This window comes from Vicugna pacos, chromosome 17, assembly GCF_048564905.1.
Source record: "Vicugna pacos chromosome 17, VicPac4, whole genome shotgun sequence".
In the NCBI taxonomy this organism is placed as follows: domain Eukaryota; kingdom Metazoa; phylum Chordata; class Mammalia; order Artiodactyla; family Camelidae; genus Vicugna; species Vicugna pacos.
The window spans coordinates 24855009-24872244 of record NC_133003.1 but is presented as its reverse complement, the minus strand read 5'-3'; the positions used below and the strand labels follow the sequence as shown (position 1 = coordinate 24872244).

The 17236-nt window shown below is 49.0% G+C and overlaps 1 protein-coding gene across 1 annotated transcript in view; it reads right to left on the bottom strand.

Moving 5' to 3' along the window:
- CACNA1D (calcium voltage-gated channel subunit alpha1 D) overlaps positions 1-17236 on the bottom strand; it is a 296274-nt gene that overhangs the window by 52097 nt on the left and 226941 nt on the right. Inside the window, exons 22-30 of the mRNA XM_072941507.1 lie at positions 14643-14702; positions 11957-12063; positions 10413-10500; positions 9544-9651; positions 9407-9459; positions 7882-8028; positions 5950-6151; positions 3894-4052; positions 2443-2553 (exon numbers count right to left, since the gene is read on the bottom strand). Of these exons, the coding sequence (XP_072797608.1) occupies positions 2443-2553; positions 3894-4052; positions 5950-6151; positions 7882-8028; positions 9407-9459; positions 9544-9651; positions 10413-10500; positions 11957-12063; positions 14643-14702 (1035 nt within the window). The remainder of the gene's footprint in view (positions 1-2442; positions 2554-3893; positions 4053-5949; positions 6152-7881; positions 8029-9406; positions 9460-9543; positions 9652-10412; positions 10501-11956; positions 12064-14642; positions 14703-17236) is intronic.

The window sequence follows — 17236 nt, the reverse complement described above, 5'->3', positions numbered from 1 at the left end:
AAATGTGTTCTCTCAGGAGGCCCCATTTACCTGTCAGGCCCTCGAATATGGAAGGCATCGCCAGGATTGTTGGAACATCTTCCACTTGTTCGAACCCGGGCTCCTGTGATGCCTTCTCACCAGGAAGGATTCTGTCCAACTTCACTCTCCTACTTGTATTACAAGACAACAGCCACCCCCGTCTCCCCTAACAGATGCTGACAAGCTCTCCCAGAAGGTGTGCCCCCCACTGTGGAGAATGCTGCCCCAAAGGACCCCGTGACAGAGCTCCTCACGAGAGACAAAGACTTCCTGAGATGAGACTGAGGGGCCAAATTCCCAGCCCTCTGCCCCTGCGGCCATCCCCTCGGAGCTCCGGCCGCCTGTGCTGCACGGTTCCTCAGCCCCACTGCCCCCCGACTGCTCTGTGGAAGACCACTCGCCTGGCCGTGGTTTGCCGACACTGGAGATGAGACAGGACAGTCAGGGAGAGTTTTAAGAAGAGATTGGCTTCTCCGTGAAATGACTCCCACTCCTCCAGACACACAATAACAGCATAAAATCTCTCTGCTTTGCAAACACAGCGACAGTGCCCCTCAAGCGTAGAGATGCTGCTATTGCTGTTTTAAAATTTCTCTCACTTGTCATCTGAGGACGTCTTCTGCTATGAAAATATCTCATGGAAGAAAACCACAAAGCGGCACATCTAGCGGAAATCACTCATTTTAAAACTCTGATTGATCAGTACTGATTATAGATTAGCTACTCACTTCCCTTTGGCCCCACCAGTCTGTTCACACGCCACTCAACTCTCCTCCCAGGTTTGGTATCAGTGGTTCATCGGGCACAGCCACTGACACCTGGGCTGCTGGAGGGCACACACAGACACACAAGGACTCACACACACATGCCTTCTCAGGGCTTAATCACCAGGCAGGGGAAGGAATGGCAAGCGGACCTAGGAAATGTTCCACAGATACGTTCCGAGTCACACCTCAAGTGTGATGTTCTTACTTGGCAACCTTGCCATTAGTCCCGACAAATACTGTTCAAAGACGGAAAGGGGAGGGGGAAGCAAACCAAAATCTCAAAAGAAATTCAGAGGCGTTTGGGAGGGGAGGAAATGTGTCTGGATGGAGATATGGACAAGTCACAGTATACAGCATCTGGCCATGCAAAAGTGCCAAATCTGACCCCACTGCAATCACCTCGATCGATCACTTACAAGTGTCCTTTCTTTTTGGTCCACAAAGACCTGACAAAGATTGCATAGAAATTAATTCAAATTAAAGAAAGGAACAGTTCTGAATTAGAATTCCACGCAAGTATGGAGGACGTGAAACCATCATTTCGTAATCCAAGTCTTACTTCAATTAGTGCTGTTGGATACCTTACACACCAGTGAACAGACACCTGGGTCACTGCGCTAATTCTCTAACTCTGAAAGATGGAGGCTTGGCTAGAAAAGAAACTGAGGGTCCCACAGCTCAGCCTGGATTTGCTTCTTCTCTGCCTGGGGTTTCGGACATGGGAATATCATCACTCGATGACAATGATGGTGGTGGTCACAGTAACAGTACTGACACATCCACAGCATGGTGCTACATGACATGCACTCTTCTAAGTATGGCACATAAGGTGACTCTTCACTCCTCTAAGCCACCCTATGAAATAGGGCTATTAGTGTCCTCATTTCATGGATGAGGAAATAGAGGCACAGAACAGTTAAGTAACTTGCTTGGGAATTTGAATCCAGTCTCGTTTCGGAACCACGCGTGCCCTTGGACACTGTACCATCTGTCTCTTACACTACAGACATTGACAACTGTGGGACTGGATTCTCTCCCCACTAAAGGAGACATAATATGCTGAGCCGTCCAACAAAGTTTAAAAGGCTCATGTCTTGTTTTGCCTTAAAGTCAAGTGAAATTTTTCTAAATTAAACAAACGAAAGATGGTATGGTCATGAGAGGTCTGCAGCTGGCAGAATTTTCCATAAAAGGTGAAAAAGATGCTGTAGACCAAGAACAAATAAAACCACAGTCTCTATGATGGAGATCTAAAAGTAAAAGCAGGGTTGAATTATCTCTGAGGGGTTATATAAAGATGACTTCTCTAGAGCTCGAGTAACGACGCAAGTTTCCATGAGATAGCATGACAACACTCTTCGAGAAACAGAACATCAGGTTTCAAAACACTCTCAATTCTACAAATTCCCAACTCTCTCTTCCCTTCTTTTTCTCAGAATTGTTTTTATGAGGTTTTGTTTTTGCAGATTTATTTTCTCATATGTACATAGATGCCCTAATCAGATTTTAACTGATTTAATCAAGTTCTCAGGTGATAACTTAGTTAACGGCCAGAACAATTCAGCACAGTTCAGCAACCCAAGACTGACAGGAAGTGGGTGCTTCTCTGGGGTGATTCAGCAACAGCCTTTGAAAAGTGGGTTCAGCAACTCACCTTGGGTTTAAAAGCAATGACTTTCAAAACCATCTCGACAGTGAAAACCCCAGTGAAGACCATGTTCAGGATGTCCATGGCGTCATTAAACATCTTGGACTGCTCGTAGTGCTGTGTGGATGAAGACAGAGGCACAGTTCTCAGAGGCACGTTCCTGACTTGCAAAAGGAGGCGCCCCAGCCCTTTACCCACTGCAGGCGTCCGTCCTTCACTTGGACACGGAGGCAACCCCACGGGCCAGCACCCACTCCCAGTGATGTCACTGACACTGCGAGGGCACACGGCTAATGCCCCACAAAGCGCAGGAAGGCCTTGACAAGATGAGGGTGATTGAACGATGAAGGGGAAAGACATCCATTTCCTCTGCTCGGGACAAAGGGAATCCACCCTTTCTTCCGGCAGGACTTATGTTCAGGGCCTCGGCCCAGGCACAATGCAGAGCACACCCACAGTCTGTAACTAAAGGGAAGGTTTGGTTAGGGATACATTTTATCCCATTCAGGCTTATGTTCCATCAAAGTCAGTATTATCCTGACTTCACACTTTTCCCTACATCAGCACATGGGCCTTCTCATTCGTAAAGAATTCTAAAATTTAAGGCAAGGGCCAGAAAATGTATCCTTGGGTGTCTTTAGATACATTTTCCAGACAGCACTGGGAGTTGGTTTGATTTGCTCAAATTCTTCAAGTCAGTGGGAAAATGAATCTAGACCTTGGTCTCTCTTGTCCCAATGCAACATCCACTAGACAACGTGAGTGCTGGAAACGTCCGCGGTTATTAATACCTCCATGTGCCCCAACACAGCCAAGTGAGTTGAGCTGTATTCCTTGCCTCCAGGGCGAGCAAAGAGTAGCTGTGATGCAGGTCAGACCCAGTATCCCACGGACTGGATGAGTTCCCACCGCCGTACTGACAGCGACTTGAGGACAGAACGTCACTCTGTGACAGGCCCAGAGCAAAGGGCCTGACACGAATGACCTGGCAAACTCTGTTTCTGAGGTAGGTGTGACAGAGTTCCCATTTAACCAATAAAAAAAAGCCAGGCTCAGGGGATATAACTTTCCCCAGATCACCCAGCTGGTAAGGAGTCAAGCCAGGATTGAAATCCCTGTCTGTCCAACTCCACACAGACAGAGCTTCAGCCCTCCACTGCTCCCTGGCCACAGGAGGCCCTCAGCCGAGGTTTACACAACTGAACGCCATGCTTGGGCTCCGTGTAAATGTTGCTTACAGTCACATTATACAGTCAGTCTCTTATGCAAAAGAGAGACTGCAAACTCCTGCCGTGGCAACTGTTAGCCAGAATGGGACTCTGGCCAAACTACAGCCCAGACTCATCAGAAAATCAAACCCTTCCTCTGGTGAGGGAGTGCACTCCACCCTCAGAATTTGGGGCATGGAGCGGCGCCCAAGCCCCAGACGTGATCCTCGTGGCTGTCTCCATTTTTACCTGCATGGCCAAGCAGAGTGTGTTGAGCATGATGAGGACAAACATCATGTATTCGAAAGGCGAGGAGTTCACCACGTACCAGAACTTGTACTGGTAGGGGTTTTTGGGGATGTATCTCCGCAAGGGACGAGCTTTCAAGGCGTATTCAACACACTGACGCTGCAATGGCAGAAAAGAGAAACGGGGGTCCTGAGCATGTCTATGGAAGAAGGACACAGTTCTTGACTGCCCTCCAAGAGCTGGTGCACATCTATTGGGAGGGACCAAGGACAAGGTGGAAATGGCCATAGCACCCTCCACAGGGACCACTGGGCATCACGGAAAAGAGCCCCTGGTGAGAGGCACAGAAATTCTCAAGAACCAGAGGAACTGGGCTGACTCTGAGACTGGAGGTCCCTGGCTGCTCCAGGATGGAACCACACGAGACGCCTCTCAGGAGCCAGAGCATGTTAACCCTGGGTGTCTAGTGGGGAGGCACCTGTGTGTCCATCTGGGGGCTTTTGAGACTTGGGAGCTTGTAGTGTTCACATCAGAATCCCCAGGACGTGGTCCATGATGATGGCAGAGCACCGCCCTGCCTCCTCTCGCTGCAGCTGAGACTGGGCCACCCATTATGGCAAAGCCCAGAGGGAGCCTCCAGCCCCAGGAGCCCTCAGCTCAGCTCAGTATCAGGCCCTACCTGCTCTTAGGTCCAGCCTGAACCCTGTTCTCCTGCTTTGGCTCTGACTTCAGATAGGTTCTCTCTGTCCAGGACCTGGCCCTGCTGTGACCTCACAGGCTGACTCTAGGGACCCCTGACAGGAGCTTGTTCTGGACCTCGGGTGGTGACCTAGTTTCAGCTCTGGTGCTGCCTGGCTGGCCTGGGCCTGGGCCTGACACTCTTCTTCCTCGGCAGGGGTGAGGGGATGGGAACAGCTGGGCCAGGCCTCCCTCAGACTGACGTGGATGGATCTGCAGGGACGCCCTCACAACTCACAGCAACATCTTCCTACAAACAAACTAGGTGCTGTCCTCATGCTTCCCCCAGTGGGTTCACAGCCACACCAGAGAGACGGCCTCACCAGGCACGGCCACTTCCCTGCAGGAAGCCTGAGCTGCCTGATGATTCTTGCTCACTAAGTCATCACCAAACAGAGATGGCTTCTGATAGAGGACCGGGGGAAACGCCCAGAACACAATCTCCATCTCAGAGACAACATTTTAGAGTTGAAAGGGACCTCTAAGAGTAACTCCTTAATATCCTTGGTTTAGAGATAAGGGAGCAGGCCCAGAGAGGAGCAGGGATGCACCCTCAGTCACAGAGTAAGTGCAGGTAGAACGCAGGTCTCCTGGCTCTCTCACATCATCACACAATCAGAGCCAAAGGCCTTGCTTCTATCAGATTGGTTAAAAAAGGGGTGCTAGGTCAAGAGAGAGTGATGCCAGTGTAATCTTAGACCTGAGTTTAAATTTAGCAACTTTCCCTATGGTGTGATGGGGTACTTCCTCCTAGGTCAATGGTTCTCAACTAGGGACATCTGACAATGTCTGGAAATGTTTTTGGTTGTCACTGGAAATGGCACGGGAATGGTGGGTGAGGGAGGGCAGAAGGTACTACTGGAATCTAGTGGGTAGAGGCCAGGGATGCTGCTAAACATCCTGTACAGCACACAGAGCGCAACAAAGAATTATCCAGCCTCAAATGTCAACAGTCCAGATAAAAGACTCCCTCAGTAGGGACTGTGTGCTTGTCAGTGAGTGCTTTCTGGACCCAAGCCACACCACCCTACATGATTCTGAGCTGCCACTAGTGGGTCATGACCACAGAAGGCAGCCTTCTGACTTCTCACCTACAAGTCTGCGGGTAAATTTCAAAATTACACTCTAATCTGCATCTGGGAAACTAACCTTCAACACTAATGACTCAAACCGGCTGAATGCATGCTCTGAACGGGAAGCCAAGCCCAGGGACAGACAGCAGGTGGGCGCCCCTCTCTGCCCAGGGGAAAGTCATCAAAAGAGAAATCAGTCCTCTCTTGCTCAAGGGATGGAAGCCCAAACAGTGTGTGACTTTAACCTGATTTTTGTCCAGCTCACAGTTCTTATACTCTTTCTCCCCCTGCTCCTGAAAAGTGACGATGACGAAGCCCACAAAGATGTTCATCATGAAGAACGCTACGATGATGATGTAGATGATGAAGAAGATGGAGATCTCCACGCGGTAGTTGTAGATGGGGCCGACGTTCTCTCCGTTCGAGTCGATGGCTCTGTACAGCAACCTGGGGAGCACAAGTGCCCAGTGAGCACCGCCAACCGCTCGGCCCCAGCAGCTCAGCCCCACTGCCTTTGCAGGTGTCCCTCTTCCCAACACCTTGGGGGCAATGACCGTCAGTGCCCACCCCAAGGTCCCTGGACACAGAGCAGTCTCTCAGGAAGCCTCCTTAGCATTAGGCCAGCATGCCCAGCACCTTGAGGAGTGAGCACCTGGGATATATTTGTTGACTGATTGCTCTGAGGACTGCAAAAGACTTTACAAATATTCAATAATGTTCCTTTCTATTCACAGATAGAATGAAGGAGGAACATCATGTGGAAGACACTGGCAGAACTGAAAGCTGTAAACAGGACAGCCAGAGTAATTCCAAAGAACTAAGAGAGGATCCCCAGACTGAAATGTGCACTAAAATTAATATATGCCAAGGAGAACTCTGAACAGGAAGAAGGGAAATTACTCTAACAGCCTCCAATTCAATTTACCCCCATTCTGATGCAGATTCAGCCTTTCTCAGGCACCTGCCCCCAAGGATGCACTGTGCTAGACACTTTCACATCCATCTGGAAAGGCTGTCATCCCCATCTAAAGGAAATTCAGAGAGAGACCCAAGTGCCCAAGGTCACGGTCCTGGGGGCAGAGCTGGAAGTTGGGATCAACTCATCTGAGCCCCAAGTCCCAGGTTTGTTCATGTTACTGCTATCCCTGGTGGCAGTGGCCACCCACATCTGCTACAGTGCAGTGCTTAAAATCTGAGACTAGAGCCCGTGGCTCTGTAGAATGTAGGCTCTCACTCTATCCTCCTCTTCTCCCAAGATAAATTCCCTAATGAACAAGCCCCACCCAACTGTCCTTTCAGTCTGCAGGACTCTAGACACCCCATGCACCCAGAGAGTCCTGCCAGCCTGGCCACCTTCTGCAGTTCTTCTGAGCACGAGAACTTGACATTCAGAACTGCATCTATGTATACGTGTTCTAGTAGCAGGAGTCGGTGGGCTATCAGAGAGCAGGGAATAATAAAAATGTAAGAGACTCTCCTTCTGTACCCTGTCTTCTTCCATCTTTCAGTTTTTCTGACTTTATCCACAAAATCCTAGCCATTCCTCAGGACCCTGTGCTGCATGTCTCTGATGCACCAGGACCCTCCTGCCTGGCTTGGCTGCCAGACACTGACTAGATAAGGGCTTTGAAAGGGCAAACCACGTCAGGACAGCTCTGTTCCTTCCACATGTTGCATGGAGCTGGTCTCAAAAGCACATTTTACGAAGGAGCAAGTGAGTACGTCAGTGAAAGACAGGGCACAATGACTCATATTAGTGTGAGAAATGAATAAATCAATGAACTAACCATCTGGGACACTGTCACGGCCCTCTTTAGGAACAGCGTAAGGGCAGTTTTACCGATGTGGCTACACAGGAACTGACACGAAAAATGCCTCTCAGGTCTCCCCATTCCCTTCCAGGGACGTTCCCTAGGAGCCAGCTGAGATGCGCCACCACCTGGGATCTACCCCACCCCTGCTTCTCAAATCCGAGAGCCCCGGCAGCTGGCCACAGAGGTCAGTCATTTGCCTAATTAGACAGAGGAGCCTCCTGGGCCCGGAAATGACTGAAAAGTAGCCCAAAGTTAGCAAGTCATAGAAAAGGCCAGCAGAAGTGGAGAAAGGCAGCAGGACTCGCTGCAGGAGAGCCGGCTGAGCCCAGAGTGGCGGCAAAGCTGTGAGATCCCAGTACTCACGCGGGCCAGCCCTCAAACGTGGAGACTGTGAACAGAGCCATCATGGCCGAGAGGACGTTGTCAAAGTTGAAATCACTGTTCTGCCAGATCCTCTCACGGACCACAGGGTTATCCACATCTCCATCCTTGTAGAGGATGAAGAGCCCCCTAGAGAGGAAAGGAAGTGGGGGTCACCCCAGCTGAACATGGAATTGGTCGCCCTGCCCAGTCCCTCCCCCAGGCATCATGGTCATGCTTGGTTCACTGGTTCATAGGCTGCATTTCTCCATATCTTGCCCTGCATTTAATCTACTCCACGGTTCAAATAAATGCCAAGCAATGGTTAGTTACATGAGTATTCTCCACAGTGACCAGGCAGACACCCAGCATGTGCCTGATCACAAATGAAAACTAGCCAACAAGACCCATCTCTCATACAACGGGCTCCAAGTGTGCAATGAAGACCCAAACGCTTTGGCCGTGGAGAATTCCACAAGCTCTGGGAAACAAGCCCAGGAACCTTCTTGTCTGCATTTTAGTTTTAATCAAATTCCTCTCTTACACTAACAATATTCCCACTTTTCTTTCCAAAAGAACTCTGTAATGGTTGGCACACCAGACCGCTCACAGAATTTCCTTTCTGGAAGGATTCCAATGTCTCTGTTTCACAGATGAGGAAGCCGACGTAGGGAGGGAAGGGGAGGCATCTTCACACGACTGCTGTGCTGTCCCCTCCGGGGGCCACCCTCACCCACAGTGAGAACAGTGCCCCCGGAGGTACACGGTCACAGTTACGTGGCAACTGGTGCTCTCTGACGGCACCTTCTGCTGAGAAGAAACCCCAAACGAACACAAGCAGTGCCAGGCCTTGACTAGGGACATCACAAAAGGGCAGGGACACGGGGACTTCTGCACAGTCTCAGAACTTCAGGCAGTGGTTTCTGATCTGTCTTCATAGTCTTCTGGATGGGTTGGGATAAGAGTGACTATTTCCCACCTGTTTTCTCCTCTTCCTGTTCTTGTGAATAGAAACATGGCCTAAATGTGGGTGATGGGAGCAAGGGAAGAAGTAGCCAGGGACCTGTCAGAAGAGGGCAGCCAGCTCCTGAACACCAGGAAATTATGCTTCGAGTTCTGGCTTGGGGAAAAAGTTATCCACATGTCTGTGAGAAGAGTTTTCTGGGGCGTCTCATAATGTTATTTTAAGTTTTAGTGCCCCCCCACCAGTTTACTGACTCTATACCAAACATCAGAAGCCATCTGTCCATTCTTTTAGGATGATGAAAAGCTTTGGAACTAGATAGAGGTGGTGCTTGCACCACAACGTGACTGCACGAAATGCCACCGAACTGCACAGTTTAAAATGATTAATTTTGTTAGGTGAATTTCACCTCCAAACAAAACCTCTCCACCTCTCAGCCGTGAGGTGAGCACTCAGGCCTCTTATCGTCCACGACGACAACTCCTAGAACACTGGGACGAGCAAATTCTTGAAGCTTTCTGTCTGTCCCTCCAAATTCCCCACTCCTGCATTCAGAACGCTCACCTGCATTCTTCAGGGTTACTTTTGGCTTCGTCGGTACAGCGATAGAACTTTCCCTGGGTACAAAACACACACACTGTCAAACGCAGGCTTCCTCTACAGGAGGAGATGGGATCTGAGCATGAAGGCCCTCCCAGTACCTTGAACAGCTGAACCCCAATGCAGGCGAACATGAACTGGAGCAGGGTGGTGACGATCATGATGTTGCCAATTGTCCGGATGGCCACAAAGACGCACTGGACAACGTGCTGGGGAGATGGGGCAGGGAGGGTACAGGGGAGTGTTAATTGTCTGTGTTGTTTTAGCCACAGGGTGAGCTAATACCAGCCAGGATTTTCTATGTTTAAGGGCATTTTTATATGATTTTCCAACTTGGCAGTTCCCTGTGCTTCCTCTTTCAGGTAGCTATCTGTGGGGAGCTGCCCCCAGTGCGCTGTGGCCACCGGGGAGGAATGCCCTGTTAGCAGCCCCTCCTTGGTGTCCTCTAAAGCAGTGAGCTTAGTCAGAAGAAGTGCCAAACCCTCTGGCCTTCCATATGAACTGCATGAGAACAGATTTAAAGGCTAAAAATTATTAATAATGAAAAAAGTAATAAATAGTAATCAAATAAAGAAAAATAAATTAACAAAAACAAATAATAACTTAAAAAATGCTACCAGCACTTGGCAGAGGCAGCTTTGTTGGTCAGAAATGTCCTTTCCTTTTTCTTTTTTTAATAACCTGGTTTAATTAATCTACCATGTTCAGGCTACTTTTGTTTGTTTTGGGGTGGGATGAGGTAATTAGGTTTATTTATTTATTTTAATGGAGGCGCTGGGGATTGAACCCAGGATCTTGTGCTTGCTAAGCATGCACTCTATTACTGAGCTATGCCCTCCCAGAAATGTCCTTTTCAAATGTATAACCCACTTGAAAATCCATCAGGCCTCAGCCCAGCCCCAGTCCAGAGAGGTCAGTGAGGACAGCTAACCCCAACCAAAGCCCACCCAACCCAGAGAGGAATCCAAACCTTAAGTCCTTTTGCTCTGTTGATTGCCCTGAGTGGCCTCAGGACCCTTAAGACCCTCAGAATCTTCACAACAGAGATGGCACTGGATCTAAGGGAAAGAACAGAGGAAAGCAAGAAAGCAGGATGTATTATAATGGGAGAAAATACTTGGAGATAATTTCACTTTAATATGGACTATGCACCATGTGGGAGTGGAGCTCATCTCTCCCATGGCTCCCACCTGATGTGAACACCAGGTAGCACTCGGCTTCTAGGCTTCAGCTGTGTTGGTTTGGCTTTCTGCTTGGAGGCCTGCTGCAGTGCCCTGGTGCCGGGCTTCTCTGGCCTAAGAGTCCACTCTTTGGTAGGAGAGATGGGGCTGTAACCCAGCATGTGGGTGTGACAACAGAGGGAAGGTGGTCTGTGATGCCAGGGGACCATGCCTTAGGGAGTCCGGGATGGCTCCCTGGAAGTGATGTCCAGGTGAATCCCAGGGGGGGAGTGGGATTTAGCTAGACAAAGGGGGAAGGGGCTCCAGCTGAGGGGGCAGCACCTGCGAAGGCCCTAGATTGGAAGCTGCGGCTCATGTAGTGGCAAGTGGCTGAGTGCGGCCCAAGCACATGCCTGGGAGGCAGTGGACTGGGCAGCAGCTGGAGGCTGTAGGCACAGCTGGGAGCTTAGAGGAGTTGCAAAAACACTAGTGAGAATGTCTTTCCAAGTTGTGACTATGTGGCTCCCTCCCACCAGGCAATGATGGGAGGCGAGGATGAAGATGAGCACATAGGGCAGTTTCAGGCAGGGGTCCTTGGTCTTCTGAGGGGGACAGAGTCTCTCCTTCACCTTTAGCTCAGAGGTCATGTACGTACCCACACTCTCATATGGGGGCTACTGATGGTCAGCACCTAAGCAGAGGTGCTTCAAAGTCAGCAGGAAAGCAAGGCCACCCCTGGACACTCCCATTGGAGCCTCTGCCCCAAACCCCCGTGTACAGCAGGCAGGCAGTGTGCAGCTCAGGCTACTCCCCACCAGAAATCCCACAAGGCCATGGAGAGGCCCTGGGGCTCTGACTTGCAGCTTTGGCCCCTCCTAGATGAAAACTGTAGAGGCCAAAAGAAAAGGGTCATAGCAGCTGATCTATCCTGGAGATAAAGGAAAGCCTTCAATATCCAAGCTGGTCTGAGAGGCCACCTAGTCCTAACCCTCCTAGATGGGGAACTGAGACTCTGGGAGAGGATCCCCGGCTCCCAGGCCCTGGGCCAGCCCCTGGAGAATCCAGAATACAGCCCAGCTGCTCTCCCTCCTAGTCAAGACATCTTTCACCCTCTGTTGAAAGCAAATATCACAGAGTATTGAGCCCAACCCAACAGAGGGCATGAAAAGAAAAACAGAACCACAAAAATGCAGGAGCTGTCCCAATGCTTTCTGACATGGGCACTAACTAAGCTTTCCCAGATAGCGGAGTGTCATCATTAAAACAATGCCAAGGCTTTATGCATTATGTTAAAGTTCCCCGCAGAGACCGTCCTGCCCAACGGTCCTGTGTACACCCCCCCCAGAATACTTACTGGATCCCAAATGACACCAGAGACACCCCAACAACCAGCATATCCAGTAAGTTGAAGTAGTTCCTGCAGAAAGCCCCTTTGTGGAGGAAAGCTCCAAAAGTTGTCATCTAGAAGCAGAAACATGAGGAATTTACTGTTTTTTTTTCTCTCCAGAGAAAATGAAACCTGGGCTCTTTACAAAATCTTGAGCAAAATATGACTTTATGAACAAGTGTGCCAGAAATGTAAACCAACAAGGCAGAGCAACTGAATGCTTTGTTCAAAAATGAAAAAAGGCAGCTCATTTCCAATACATTTTAAAAGAAGAGACCAATGTAGACTTCGTTACAGCGATGACACATTTCAAGTATGAATATATCATTGGCATGTCCTAAGGCTCTGTCTCAGGAAAGAGTTCATGTGACCAGGTTTGTCATGGTAAAATGCTGGTTCTGGCCCCTCGGAGACCCCTGGAGAGCTCACACTGTTCCCATCCAGGCCTCTTAGCTGGGGCTAGAAGATGCACTGGAGTCCCGGGCTCCCACGCTCTGCTGACATAGAAACTTGAATCACTTCTCCAGGCCCCTTACTGCTGATAATGGTCCTTGGTGATACAGCCATAAAAAGCTCCTTGAAGCCCAGCTGCTCTAGCACGTGCCAGCTGTGGCTAGGAAGCCGTCCCCTGGCCTCGCCATGTGAGCCTCACCGCTCTCAAAGTCACAGCCCTGTGTGCCCGGACACCACTGCGGGCAACTCTGGAAAAGGAGTTTAGTAAAGAAGTGCTCTAAACACTCTAAAACATGAAGTTCACTGCTTATTAAAAAAAAATGGGTAAAGGCTCAGATAAGTATAAGAGAAGAGATGCAGAGCCAGGAACTAATTACCCTGGACCATATGTATCTGCCAATACTTAATTAACCCTTTTTAACACATAAAAAAGGCCACTTCAAATGGTTTAACCTAGTAACCAAACAGCCTCCCAAATCTTCCCCAGGCCACCAGGAACCACCCTTTCAGATGTCAGCTACTTCTTGGAGAACCTCCCACTTTCTGAATCCTTATTTTAGCTTATTTTCTGTTCTCCAAGATACCTTCAAAATGAAGACTGACTTCAAAGATTTAAGTCACTGAGACAAATATACAGAAATTGAAAAGCAGCAACATGGGTTTTTTCTTTTAAACAAAGGAAAACTCTGAAGCCCAACAGTAACTATATTCATTGAACAACTTAAAAATGTGGAAAGTAAAATAAAACCTCAATTAACCAGGCTAACAGGTTAAGTAGAACATTTTTCTATTCAGTTAGAGGAGAAGGCAAATTACAAAGGAAAAAAAAAGGGGGGAGAGTGGAGAAAGAGGCAGCTCAGGATCCAGCAGAGGCCAGGCGAGGGTCCTTGCACCCCACGCCCTGTGCCTTCTGCATCGATGCCCCGTGCCACGGAGAGGTGCTAGAATCCGCTCACTAGCCCAGGCACACATCTCACTTAGGACAACTGTTAACCAAGTTTACTGGCAAAAAAGGCAAGAAAATGAACTCAAATATTTAGAAGATTTTTAACAGGGGTTTAAAGAGGTGTTGGTTGGTTTTGTGCTAATATTTTCACTAACAAAAAAAAAGAAAGAAAATAACTAAATACTCTATTGCCTGGAATGTTAACTGAGGTTTCATTTTATAGAAGAGTTTGTAAAGAGCCCAAGTTCCACAGTAGTCTAACATAAAATACATTCTTTTCCTGAGATGCACACACAAAAAACCCAAAATGGTTTTAAAAAAATGTGGTTCAAAGCCTTCATTTCCCAGCTTGCCTCCCCACTAGGAGATGAGTGCTCTGACAGTTGTCAGAGGCCACACTGTCCCAGGGCTGCTGCGATGCCCACCTCTTAGCAAGTCTGGGGGTTCTGGGCTCTCTGCTGCGGGTCTCCAGACCTCGGAGTACATTGGAATGAGCTCACCCCAAGGTGGCCTTCACAACCAGTACACAAACCACATGCAGCAGTGGCAACGCGTAGCTCATGCATGGGCAGTACATTCCGGGAGCCCTGCCCAAAGGGAGCTCTTCTCGTTGAGCAAATGTAAGCCCATCCATTAAAATATCTTAACACAAAGAGACCAACACTGTCTTGCAAATATCCTCTTGCAAGAAAATAGTGTGTTACTATTTTAGGGCACTGAAAATGCAGCCAAAGAAATGAGAAGAGAGACATCCCCTTCATCGAAGAAATGCTTTTCCTCTGACTTTGACGTCAGGAAGGGTGGAAGAAAGTTCACACATAGTGTTGTACCTGTTACCAGTTGACAAATTCAGGGGATATAAAAAAATGGAGCAAAAAGGAATTTCCAATTGCTATTAGGAAGCCAAAGGAGCTCCCTCATGCATTCAAAGGTTAAAAAGAAACAGCAAAACCAAGTTGAATGGTTACAGAAAAAAATTCTTTGGTTAAAAAAAAAAGTGGAGCTTGATCACAGAGGACAAAAACTGAAAAGGGCCAAAAGCACGTCACACGTCTTGGCTGTGTGTCACACATAGGAGCAGGCCCCTAAAACACACTCCTGTGGAACGTGTTACCTTCAAAATGATCTCAAATGCAAAAGTACCAGTGAAGACATAATCTGCATAACCTAGCATCTGGAAGGTAAACAAAGAATTGCAACCATTATTGCTACGGCTGCTTTAGCATATGCGAGGATCAATGAAAAAGCCATTACCTTCAATAGGATTTCAACAGTAAAGATGGCTGTGAAAGCATAGTCAAAGTAACCCAGTATCTGCAAGGCACAACACGGGAGATGAGAAAAAGGCATCCAGACAAACCCCGACAGCTCCGCGCCCATGGGGAGAACCCCCATCCGTGATCTGAGACCCATTCTCCCCAGATGAGCCTGCCACCCTGGAGGGAAGTGCAGAGACGCTCAAAGTGCCCCACCCCGTCCAGTTACAGCTCATCTTTGTAACCAATAAGAGCTTTGGGGATACTTACCTCCTGTGACCACTCGTGCTGAACCTCCCCGCTCCCGCCAGTCTCATGTCTTGGCCAGAGAGAGGATCACTTAAAAAGTACTTTACTAACAACCTTTGCTTATCAGCACACTATACTCTGTGACTATACAGAGTTACATGTGGCACTGGGTAAACTGGTCTCACACACATTTTAGCTTTTGAACTGCCTTGTTGGCTGAATGAAATATGTTGTCATTCAGCTGAGCTTCAGGTTGGAGGGCAAATGTAAACAAAGACGTAGTGGCATCAAACAGGCTGCCTGCCCCTCCAATTCCAGCTCATTCCATCAGGGAGCAAACACTCTTCCGCCGCCGATGGGCCAGGCTGGGTAAACCTGTGAGGGCGGCTTTCATTTATCGGCCTCTGCCTGTGCACCGCTGCGCATCTAACACTGTTCTGCCTCCAGGCTGGTTTTTCCCTTGCTGGGCCCACTCAAAGAAAAGACTGACCTGGCTTCTGAATGATCAGTCCAGGCCACTTCATCAGCACTCCTAAGTACCATCTACTTTCCAACCAGCAGAGTTCAGCTAACCCCTTCTGGGGTCCCTGCTTCTACTCAGAACCATGGGTGCAGGTGGGCAGGACAGGAGGCCCACAGCAAGTTTGTGGACTCAAGTAAGGCTGCTCACAGGGAACCCTCAGCCACAAAGACGGCAGCTGCAGCTCTGCTGGTGGAAGAGGCCATGGTGGCTGCTCATCTGCATAATAACTGTGCTCTGTGGTTTGGAGGAACCGCAGAGATCAGCGAGGGAAGGTAACCCGGGGAGCCCACCCAGGCCAATTCTGTGTATCTAACAGACGTGGCCGCTGAGAACAGGGGCAGCTGCTCAGGCCATGCACCAGTCAGCACTGCTGAGCAGGGAGCCAGGCTGCGGGGTGCCATCAGGAGCCATGGGCCCACTGTGTACATGTGGGACCCACCCCAGGTGAGCCCTGACTGCTGTTACACTAAGGCGAGGACCTCTGCTTCAGAGGCCAGCCCTCCTCACTGAAGTTCTCTCCTCAGAGGCTATTACTTGTTTCCCAAACTGTTCCCATTTTCAGATGTATACATTTTACTGGAACACTTCTGTGTATTTCTGTTTGTGGTCAGGCAGTGAAAAGTACCTCCAAGGGCACTAACAAGGCTGTCCACGGGGGACCCTGCCCCTCCTCAGTCACGGCAGAGCTGTGAATGCGGAAAGCACGTGGGCAGCCAAGAAAGACTCGGCTGCCAACAAGTCAACTCAGCCTGGTACCCACGGGCAAAGCTCTTGCATTCAGGTTGTTCCTTCTTCACTCTGCCTCCTTTCTCTTTTTCACTAGTAACTCAGCTAAAGTTTAAAAAAAAAAAAAACACCACCACCACCAACAACAAAACACTGCACGATTCCAGTCTTATTAAGTATCCAAAGTGGTCAAACTCACAGGCAGAAAGCAGGATGGTGCTTGTCAGGGGCTGGGGGAGGTGGACGTGGGGAGCTGCTGTTCAGCAGGGATAGTTTCCGTCATATGAGTAAGAGCTGGAGATCTGTACAACGTGGTGCCCAGCGTTAAAAATACTGTCTTGTGTGCTTAAAAATTTGTTTGGGAAGCTCTTGTGTTAAGAGTTCTTACCACAGTCGAATAAAAACACTGGTATTTTAAAAGCAACACACACACACGTCTATTAAAAAAGGACAGTAACATTCTTGGGAAAAGAAGCAGGGAAGTAAACTCATGGGGAAATAATTACAATAAAAATTTAGAACATGAGGCCCCCATCTAAATTAATTCTTCGATAATCTGTGTTCGAGGACTGGCTCCGGACCTAGTCTGTCACAGAACAGTATTTCTTCCTAAACAGTGTTTCCGGCTGGGGGCTTCTTTTTATGGTGGACTTGACAACACAGAGGTCTTTGCTCTTTCTGAGCACTTAGAAGGAGACAGCCTCGGGGATCTCTAACAAAAGCCCTAACCTGTGAATACAGGTTAAGACAGGCTCAGGGCCTTCATCTTTATACCATCACATGTTTTGAGGGAAAGATCTTTTCATCTTCAAACCAGAGTGCCCATGCTCCTTCAGTCTGACAGGCTGAGTCTGCCAGGCATCAAACCAAGAGCACAGGAAATGGAAAGAACACGGGGTGTCGTCGTCACAATCGGAATTGGGCGGTGGGGGGGGGGGGGGCAATGATCTAGTGATTTGTCCAAATCCTCACACTTCTAAAAATCTCTTGTACAGAAAGAAGTACCGACCAGGCAAGGCAGTGACAGCTGACAGCCTCGCACACTCACAGGCCTCCCTCCCTGGGCGGGTTTCTTGGTGATCATCTGGAACTGC